The sequence below is a fragment of the Amaranthus tricolor genome, chromosome 10 (assembly GCF_026212465.1).
Source record: "Amaranthus tricolor cultivar Red isolate AtriRed21 chromosome 10, ASM2621246v1, whole genome shotgun sequence".
Classification (NCBI taxonomy): Eukaryota; Viridiplantae; Streptophyta; class Magnoliopsida; order Caryophyllales; family Amaranthaceae; genus Amaranthus; species Amaranthus tricolor.
This window is the reverse complement of record NC_080056.1, coordinates 16,648,368-16,658,084: the sequence shown is the minus strand read 5'-3', so window position 1 is coordinate 16,658,084 and position 9,717 is coordinate 16,648,368. Positions and strand designations below refer to the sequence as shown.

General features: G+C 33.1%; 2 protein-coding genes across 12 annotated transcripts; one reads left to right on the top strand and one right to left on the bottom strand.

Moving 5' to 3' along the window:
- Window positions 1-365: 365 nt before the first annotated feature.
- On the top strand, window positions 366-8,787 carry LOC130825823 (cullin-4-like). Of its 9 annotated transcripts, XR_009046965.1 has the most exons (7): window positions 367-986; window positions 1,656-1,733; window positions 6,894-6,954; window positions 7,033-7,164; window positions 7,275-7,412; window positions 7,504-7,584; window positions 7,756-8,776. XR_009046965.1 is itself a non-coding variant. In XM_057691259.1 (6 exons), exons 4-6 carry the CDS (start codon window positions 7,081-7,083, stop codon window positions 7,801-7,803), a joined length of 270 nt encoding a protein of 89 aa, XP_057547242.1. In that variant the 5' UTR covers window positions 367-986; window positions 1,656-1,733; window positions 6,894-6,954; window positions 7,033-7,080; the 3' UTR covers window positions 7,804-8,785. The 9 variants fall into 9 exon arrangements, 6 of the variants coding, with proteins under 6 accessions (XP_057547242.1, XP_057547245.1, XP_057547246.1 ...); XR_009046964.1 differs by having other exon boundaries at window positions 366-986; window positions 7,275-7,584; window positions 7,756-8,773; XM_057691259.1 differs by lacking the exon at window positions 7,504-7,584 and having other exon boundaries at window positions 7,756-8,785.
- LOC130825822 (protein ALP1-like) lies at window positions 2,216-6,207 on the bottom strand. Of its 3 annotated transcripts, XM_057691256.1 has the most exons (6): window positions 6,067-6,207; window positions 5,844-5,904; window positions 4,577-5,118; window positions 4,269-4,494; window positions 3,729-4,184; window positions 3,417-3,559 (listed from the first exon to the last, which is right to left on the bottom strand). In XM_057691256.1, exons 3-6 carry the CDS (start codon window positions 5,096-5,098, stop codon window positions 3,552-3,554), a joined length of 1,212 nt encoding a protein of 403 aa, XP_057547239.1. In that variant the 5' UTR covers window positions 5,099-5,118; window positions 5,844-5,904; window positions 6,067-6,207; the 3' UTR covers window positions 3,417-3,551. The 3 variants fall into 3 exon arrangements, with proteins under 3 accessions (XP_057547241.1, XP_057547240.1, XP_057547239.1); XM_057691258.1 differs by lacking the exons at window positions 3,729-4,184; window positions 4,269-4,494; window positions 4,577-5,118 and adding an exon at window positions 2,216-3,003 and having other exon boundaries at window positions 3,191-3,559; XM_057691257.1 differs by lacking the exons at window positions 4,269-4,494; window positions 4,577-5,118; window positions 5,844-5,904; window positions 6,067-6,207 and adding an exon at window positions 2,216-3,003 and having other exon boundaries at window positions 3,191-3,559; window positions 3,729-3,887.
- Window positions 8,788-9,717: the final 930 nt, after the last annotated feature.

The window sequence follows — 9,717 nt, the reverse complement described above, 5'->3', positions numbered from 1 at the left end:
TATATATATATATATATATATATATATATATATATATATATATATATATATATATTTAAGTTTAATATTTAGAAGAAATTACAAAATCGAAATAAGGTCTAGGAATTAAAGGTGATTTGAATTAAATAACCAAAGGATTAGGAATTCGAAAAAAAAATTTCAGAATAATTAATCGGAAGATTAAGATTAAAAAATTTGAGCCTGTTACATTATTCATTCAGAGTGGATACATTATTGATATTCCAAGAAAGATTGATGTGGATCTTCATACATGTATACAAAAAGTATGTTACCTTCACTTTAGTTTTTAGTATTTAAGCGTTGAAACCTATTTTGGCCTAATTTTAATTTTCATTACTTCCCTAAATTAATATTTATGTAGTACATAATTCTACAGTCTAGAATGGATTAGATAAACTAGGGATTGAATGAGTGACATTCGACATTCAGTGACACAAAGAAAGTGAGTGTTTGATGGACAAAACGCCTTTGCTCCCTCCATCTCTCTCTCTCTCCTCCTATCCTTCTCTCACGCTATTCCTAGGCTTTATATCCTCCGCTTCTCCTTTTCCTATTTTAATTAAATAATATTAATAATTAAGTCTGTTGGGATGAGTTATCCCACATCGATAAATTGAAAATGGTGTGCACGTTTTATAAGCTATTAGAGACCTTCTTCCCATTGCCATATGGTTTTGGGATGGTATATATATCTCCATAGCTTATGAAGTATGTGCACTTGTGTCCCCCCGTTAATATGCTGGTATTCACAATAAGTCCAGTCTAATTTAACTTCATTTTGATTTATTTAAAACATTTTGTATATTTATCTAGGATTGTTATTATCATGCTTTCTTTTAATGATTTACTTGATTACATTTTAATTTTCCCTTAATTTTAATTAGCATCTTTATATAATTCGAAGTTTACAGTTTTGTTCTTCATCAAGTTTATGGTTTTATTCTTCATCATCTTCCATTGTTAAGGTATAATTGTTTTCCAATCTCTTTAATTATATTTATCGTTGTTAATTTTGTTTATTTGTTTAATTTACTTGTCTTTGTGTATTCCATTGGTGATTAGTCTTCTTACTAAGGTATAGAGATGAACTCTGCGAAACATGATTAGATTGATGGATAAAAGTATTTTTTGTTTATTAGAGTGACTAGATTAATTGGTTGATTGACTCATTAAGTTAAATTCTTTGTTGATCTTTTATCAAGATGCGGATCTGCGATTGAGATTCAACTTTGTCTTAATGAATTAAGTTAAAACCTTGTTAATTATTCAATCAATATGTGTGAGTTCAATTATAATTAATCTGGCCTTAATAGTTAATGAATTGTTTATCAATCTAAATTATCTTTCAATTGAACGTCCATCGTGAAGTCATGTGTATTAGGGGGAATTCCCTAAGCCTTAGTCTTTTTGTATATTGAAATTTAGTCGTAGTTGTTCTCATATACCTATTATTTCTTTTAGTTACCATTCATGACTAATAGGATTTGATAAAACCCATAATGAATTCTTGCTTTCTTACTCAATATGGAAGGAGCTGGAGGTAGCTGGATTTCAAAATCTTGATGGCCCGATATGTTTTATTTTCTTAATTTGGGTTATTTTTTATTCTAAATTATGAGTTTTTGTGGATGTAGCGGATATGGTGAGCATAGAGACATGGAAGCAATATTAAAGGAGCTCTCAAAGTAATTGTTTATTAGGGTTATTTCATGGTGAGCATTTTTAAAAAAAATCTCTTCTACTAAACTTTTCATGTTTTAATGGAGTTCTTTGGTTGCATTTTGTTTAGATTGGTGATGGTGAATGCTCAAAATGCATTCATCCTTTTTTTAATCACGAAAGTTTCTACTTTCTCCTGCAACTTGTGGTTTTTTCCAATTATTAACAATTTTGTTTTTAATTAGGGTTTTTTTTGTATTTTATATAGTGTGGTTTTATCGAACATACTAAGGGGTGTTTGGTATGGGAAGAGAAAATGTAAGGGAAAGGGAATTAATAAAGAGGGGTAAGGGTAAAGGTAAGGGTTATGGTTATATGTTGTTTGGAATAACAATGTAAGGGAAACACTTGTTTACGTTTCCCTTACTTATTGTTTGGTTTGTCACATAAGTTGATATTTTTTGTAATAATCTACAAAGGACATTTTGTCATTTTTGTACAAAAAAAATTAACTTAAGCAAACATTAAAACAAGATTTCTTTGATAAAACTCAACATAGTTCAAGCCTAAATAAGATGAAACATAGCAATTTGCAATACTATTATGCAAGTATTCAACTAATAATCTGCAAGCACATACTACAAGTTCAACCACTAATAACAACATCTCAACTCATGTATCTTTAGAGGACCACTTTCATTTTTTCTTAACAAGATCGAGCACATATTGTTTCTTGAGATTCGAATGAGCTTGATAAAAGATGCAAAGCTTGTGTTCTTCAGCAATGAGAATTGTAGCTACTTCTAAAGCTTCAGAGGGTGAGATGCCATCTAATTTCATAACCTCTTCCAAGACTTTATTCACTTTTTCATCCATCTTCTGCTCTCTCTCCTCGGCTTTGGCCCACGCATTAGCCATTGTGCCAAGATTAACATTGATATTATCAAAAATTTTCCCGAAATTACTTGTAGCTTCATGAAGAGAAGAAACCAAATTATCAACATCACTTTGAAGATTTTTCTTTCGTTTCAATTCCTTGAGCTTGGGTTCTTTTGAAGATGTTGAATTATCATTCTCTTGTTTAATCGAGCGCTTCTTGAATTGTATAGAGTGAGTAGTTGACCGACTTCTTGAATCAGCATCATCCTCCTCATCACTAGCTATGAAAATTGACTTCTTTGTAACTTCAACATCTATGCAATTGATTGCTTCCAAAAAAGACTCACTTTGATCACCCGTGGCCTTATCTTTAGCATAAATCTCCTCAAGGATGTCATAGTGAGGAAAAGGTACCCCATACAATCCTTTAGCCTTCTTATGAACCTATTCCAAAACAAAAAATAAAATATTGAAGCAATCATGTGGACTGCTATAGTCCCTGCTCACAATCCTAACAGACCCTACTCTCATGTACATTGAATAAAGTCAAATCAACAAGAAATAAAAACATACGAGTAGACCTTTTGCACAATATTCACAAAGTAATGTATAAAAGATCCCAGAACTTTACCTTTGCCCATTCATCGAACACTGCTCTCTCTACTTGCAACATCTTCTTATCGGCATCCCATCCAAATCCCGAAGTAGATAACATCTCAGCTAGTGCACTGTATTTCTCTGACCAATGTTTGATTCTTGATTCAATGTGCGGAAAAGCCTTCAAACCACAACTAGGAAGCTCACCATTAATCAACTCTTCCAACCTACTCATGTAACCATTTTTAAAACCGCCCTCACCTTTCCACTTAGGATCAGTAGACAATTGGTGTAAATACTTTATAAGCATCGAATCTTCTTGACATGTCCAAAAGCGCTTATTCTTGCCCCTCCCTCTACTACTTCCCTCTTGGCTAATGGTATTCACCTCCATTTCAAGTACCTACAATATACATATAAACTAAAGTGAAATTATTTATATTTTGTCAATGCACAATAATTAGAAAGTATCAGAAACTAGAAATGTATGAATTTTGTTCTTAAAGAATCTATTGGTACGATTGTGTGGCAGACGTAGCATTCAAACAATTAAACAATCGTTTAGTACAAACCTTGTCTAACTCTTGCCCTCCAAGCATTAAACAAATCTTGAGCTAACGTATTTCTATAATTAGTCCATCGATCAGAAGTAGCTATTGTAGTAATGTATTCAACTTCATCATCAGAATCATTATCGGAATTGTCATTACTCATATTCTCTTCTTCTACATCATCTGTGGGCATCACTTTCCTTATTAAATTATGAAGTAAACAACAAGCCATCACAATACGTCCTTGAGTTCGAATAGGGAAAAAGGAGGGGCTTCTAAGTATACTCCATCTCCCTTTAAGTAACCCAAAACATCTTTCAATTACATTTCTTGCTCGAGCATGCTTCATATTGTAATACTCTTCTGCAGTTTGTGGTTGTCTATCTGTCCATTCCTTAAGAGGATATAGTTGCCCTCTATATGGAGCAAGAAAACCCTCACAGTTTGTATACCCCCCATCGACCAAATAATAGTTACCTTCAAAATTATTGAAATTAGATGATTAAAGTGAGTTTTATTAACTATATAATTCTTCTTTTAATAACTACATGTTAAATTTACCTCTAGGAACCCTAAAGCCATTTGGCCTAGTGAGAGCATTGCGAAGAACACGAACATCGTGAGCAGAGCCTTCCCAACCCGGAAGAACATAGATAAATTGCATGTTGGGTGCACAAACACCCAACACATTCATAGCAATGGTACCTTTTCTTGTCCGATATTTACCACGACCTTTGGGATGTACAGTTACATTTACGTAGGTACCATCCAATGCTCCTAAACAATTCTATAAAATCAAATAAACAAAATCACTCTTATAAATACACGTAAGATTATGGGTAAAAATTAGATGATTAAGCAACTAGTACCTTAAAAGGTTTCCACCTTTCGTCTTCACATTCTTCTAATATTGGTAAGGGCTTGTAAAGCAAATGCTCATGCAACTTAAGTATAGCCCTCAGACATAAGTTGAATTGCCGACTCACGGTCTCTCCACTTCTTATGAAAAAGTGAGCAATAGATCTATTTTTTTTATGGTGAGCTAAAGTGTACAAAAACATGGCAACTATCTCATCAAGAGACATATTTTTTGTCCGAGTGAGGCCTCCAATCTCCTTAAGCATCTCACAAATAATATTAAAGGTTTGTCTATTAACCCGAAGTTCACTTTTGCAATGCACATCACTTTCTTGTATTAAGCGATGCATAATTTTTAAGCGCAATATTTTTCTATCTCTTTTACTTTGGATCAATTGAACACCCCTAACCGTAGCAATACTTGTCATATACCAAACCCAATACATCATAAGAACTACAACTACATTTGTTACTACCAATTGAAGTTGTTTTAGACGTCTTTTTCTCCGTAAGGATTGCATAATTCGATCCATTTATGAGAATTAATTAGAAGCTGTACAACAAAAATTAGACTCAAAAATCAAAATCAAACAAAAATTTTTCACTATCAAGTAATTATTATTATTATTATTATTATTTATTGGTGAAATTATATATATTGACAAAAAAGATATATATGATGCGATTCTCAAAAGACTATAACATATAACTCTTTTTATGCTCGGGTTTAAAACCGAAGCAGCAAATGATTGTATCTTTTGGCATCACAAGTGAATAGCTAATTCTAAGCCACACGTAAACAGGATCATTCAATTATATCCTGCCCACTAATACAGCTAAGCAGCAATATTATTTTTATAAGGATTTGAATCTGATCTGTAAAACAACATTAAGCCTGGGCACCCCCTTTAGTCTCATCAATCATTCCCACAACCTTTCTCACAAAGACTGAGAAAACAGTAGCAGCACCAAGCTATCAGTAATGGAGAGAAATCCAACATTTCTAAAAATCAAAGAACTACACAACAAGACAGGCATCTAAGATCCCAAACTCCATTCCAGCTTCAATTAGTAAGTGAAGGCTATAGCCCAACCTTTACTGGCAAACATTTTTCAACTACATAAAAACATTTTTCAATTAGTAACCCAGAAACATAACCTCCTCAATATCATCTAATGATTTAGAAAGAGGAGTAGAAGGCCAATCAACACATAAAAACTCAAAATCATATCCCATAATAAGATTCCAACTACACAGTATTAGGATTAGAAATTCACCTCTGTCAGGATTCAAGGCAGCTTAGGCTTTAGAAGCTCCCAAACACTTATCGTTTTATCTCTGCATACAAAAGAATATACAAAATCAATGAAATCTGGCGAAAGAGACATGATTGAAGTTGGAAGAAGTAGCAGATCCAAGTGAAAGAGACATTGCCTTTATCGATTAAATTCAGCCATTTCAACTAAATTGAACAAAAATTAAAGAAAATCAAACACTTACTTGAGCTGTGAAGACTGAAGAAAGAGAAATTACTTTGCCATGGAAGACGTAGAAATGAAAAAAAATGAAATTAGGGCTTTAAATCTGAGAGTTCAGGAAGAGGAGAGGAAAAATTGAAGGTTTTATGGTCTGAAATTAGGTATTTGAAGATACAAAATGGGCTGTTACCTCTCCATAATGAGCTGAAACATTTGAGGGGAATGGGTTACTTGTAGGAAATGGATTGGGTTTCTAATTTTTTATACCAAACAAATTGTAAGGGATTGGGTTAATCCATTCCATTACCAAACCCTTAAAAACCCATACCAAACACCCCCTAAATTTATTTGTGTATTCTGAAAATTGGAATCCCTTAACTTGAGTTTTACTATCAAAATACTAGTGTTTTGTTTGGTGATGCTTTGCCTTTGTCGATGAGATGGTTCCGTTTTGAATACTGAATGAATAAGTTAAAACTATTTCGTGTTGTTTCTTACTCATTTAAGCATATATGTATCTACAGTTGGCATTTAGCATGTCAATTCAATTTACTTTTATTTTCTAATTATGTTTGTTGGGGGCTAGGGGAAGGATTTAATGCTGTTTATTCTATGATTCTTGATATGTTGTATGATACTTGGTCAAACTTGGTACTGCACACATAAGCAAAGCACTTTGGCTCGAAGTTTCCAACATATTGCTTTAGAAGGTCCCTTTTTCTTGAACAACTTATTTCTTGCTTGTCTCTTTATCCCATATGATGTGGTGTTTTTGTTAGTTGGTTCTGCTTTCACCTAAAATTGCATTAGCTGCATGGTTCAGTGACAGTTCATTCTGTCTTGCTGCAGGTACCGGCTAACGTACCCCCTAAAGGATGTCCGGCGTCCACATGAGTTGAATGTATACCAGGTCAGAAACAAGTTGTGAAACAGGGATGTGGAAGCACCCCTGGCTTTTCTTGCATTTTGATTATGACTTGATGTGCAGGACATACTTAAAGAATTTTACCTCAGAAAATTCAGTGTTGTACGGCTAATGTGGCAAAATTCACTTACCCACTGTGTACTGAAAGCAGACTTCCAAAAGGGTAAAAAGGAGCTTGCGGTTTCCCTCTTTCAGGTTGGTCTTGTCTTCTTCAGTAATTGACAAGGTCAATTTTTTGGCTCTACTTTTCTTTGTTGAATCCATTTGTGTTTTCTAATACTTAGTTGGTGCCGTGTCTTCTTTAGGCTGTAGTTTTAATGCTATTTAATGATGCTGAGAAGTTGAGCTTCCAAGATATTAAAGATGCTATCGAAATTGAGGATAAAGAGCTGCGTAGAACTCTCCAATCTCTTACATGCGACAAAGTTCGCGTCCTTCAGAAGGTATTTCCAATAATTATGAAATAACCAAGACATTTAGCTTGTACAAATAAGCAAATGTATTTATACTTTTACACTGAATTCACATATTCAGATTCCTAAAGGCAGAGAAGTAGATGATAATGACTCATTTGTGTGAAATGAACTATTTACTGATCCACTTCATCGTATAAAGGTACACAAGGGTTTTAAACATAATTGTAAAGATGTGAAACCCTTATTCTACTTCGTGAAGAAGCTGTTTGTCTGATTCTTTAAAATATTATATCAGTTTGCTCATCTCCTTGATGGTAGATGAAAGTTTCTTATTTAGTAATTCCTTTCTCTTTTGGTGCTTTTTACCCAGGTGGTTCGCATTTTTAAGCTTTTGGTTAAAAGGTTAGCTAAGGGTTGAAATGTAGGTAACAGAGATTTTGTAATAATTTTTTTAATTTTCAGGATTAGTTATTGTAGTTTGAGATTGCTCGTTTTAATGTTGAATGTTGATATGTAGAATACTTTTGTTGTATCTTTTAATTGCATTTTGGAGTAGTTGCATTATTTTTCCTTGTTTAAATGTGATTTCCTTTTAACAATCAAATGTAATAATTGGACCTTCTTTAAGTTCCTGAAGATGGACAAGGTGAGATAATTATCGACAAACCTTAAGCACCATTGAAACATGGTAATATTGTCGATCATAGGGATGTTGGGCAAAGGCAAGTCGCAACTGAAATTTCAAACCCTCAACAGCTTTCAAACAATTTTCTTAGGATACTTTTGTTTTATGTTTTCCAATTTAAAATGCTATTGTATACAAAATTTGTTGATGTAGATGCGTTTTTAGTTCGATCAACAACTTTGCATATAATTAAGGTTAATTACACTGTTGTAGGTGTAGACTCAATTAGGAACGGGAACAGCAACAAGAGGGGGGTGAATTGTTGTTGTTACTAGTTTAAGCGTTTTTGCCCTGTTTTTGCGGAATTGAATAAAATAAATAAAGCTTAAACTTAGAGCGAAATAATTAAAAGAGACAAAAGATTTTTACGTGGAAACCTTCTAGGCCTAAATAGAAGGAAAAACCACGACCCCTCAGGATTTCTAAATTCTCCACTATGTTTAAGGCAACTCGTTACAATTACATTAAACATCTTACTTCACTCGAAGCGCATCAACTAGGCCAACTCTTCTCTCTCAAATTGCTTCACTCAAAGCAACAAACTTAGCTTCACTAAAAGCTAAACTCCACACTAGCTTCACTAAAAGCCTTAGCTTTACTCAAAGCTATTCTCTTCTCTAGCTTCACTAGAAGCTTTCTAATTCCCCCTAGACTCACCCAAGTCTAGTTACAAAGATTCTCTCAAAAACCCTTACAAAAGGATAAAAAATTCTCTAAAAATAAAATCAATAAGTTGCACAAGAAAATATTATAAATTAATTGGCATTTTTAAAACAAAATTTTCTTGTAAAAATTCTCCCAAAATTACGTATGATTTAATGGCTTATACTAAGGCGAGTTTTGAAGAATAACCGAGTCCACTATTTATAGAGCTAAAATCCCTAAAAAAAAGGAATATTCCAACCATTATTCCTTATCCAAAATGATCATGGGAATAATGTGGATTTTAATAACCAAGTCTTCCTACGGTTAATCTTAAAATAGGCATTAAACTTGACAAATTCAAGCCCACGGTTATTTAATAATAACCGCTGTTCACTAATAATAGGTTCTGTTCCCTTAAGCAGCAGTTTCTTCAGCAACAGTTCCTGTTCCCATAATAACTGCTGGAACTTTTATGCTATTTATAGAAACGGTTATACTTAATAGCAATGGTTACATGCTAACTAATTATAGGAATGATAACCCTTACAACCTATCGCTATCGCCCGCCATTATCCAATATTTACTAAATATAGATCCTAAAATAAAGGATCTTTATTTAGAGACTCATACGTAATGTAATTTTTATAAAACTTTTTGCCAATTAAATATAATAAATAAATGCAACCACTAGTGGAAAAAACGTTTTTTGCTGCGGTTATTTTGCCATTATTTGCTGCTATTTATAGAGACTTCATTTTGATTCTATCGAGTGGTTTTAGTAGGCTAAATTAATCGACAAATCATGTACAAAATTACAAAGCATTGAATGGAATAACGGCTAGAACAACCAAGAATGAAACCCATGATTAGTATTAATTGATTTCAATCATCAATGAATTTTGGAAGAAAAACCCAATTTCAAAGCAACAAATACAAATGAAATTGCATGATTTAGGGTGTGGAACACCCATAAATGAATTTCTAAAGAAAAAGTCATTTTGG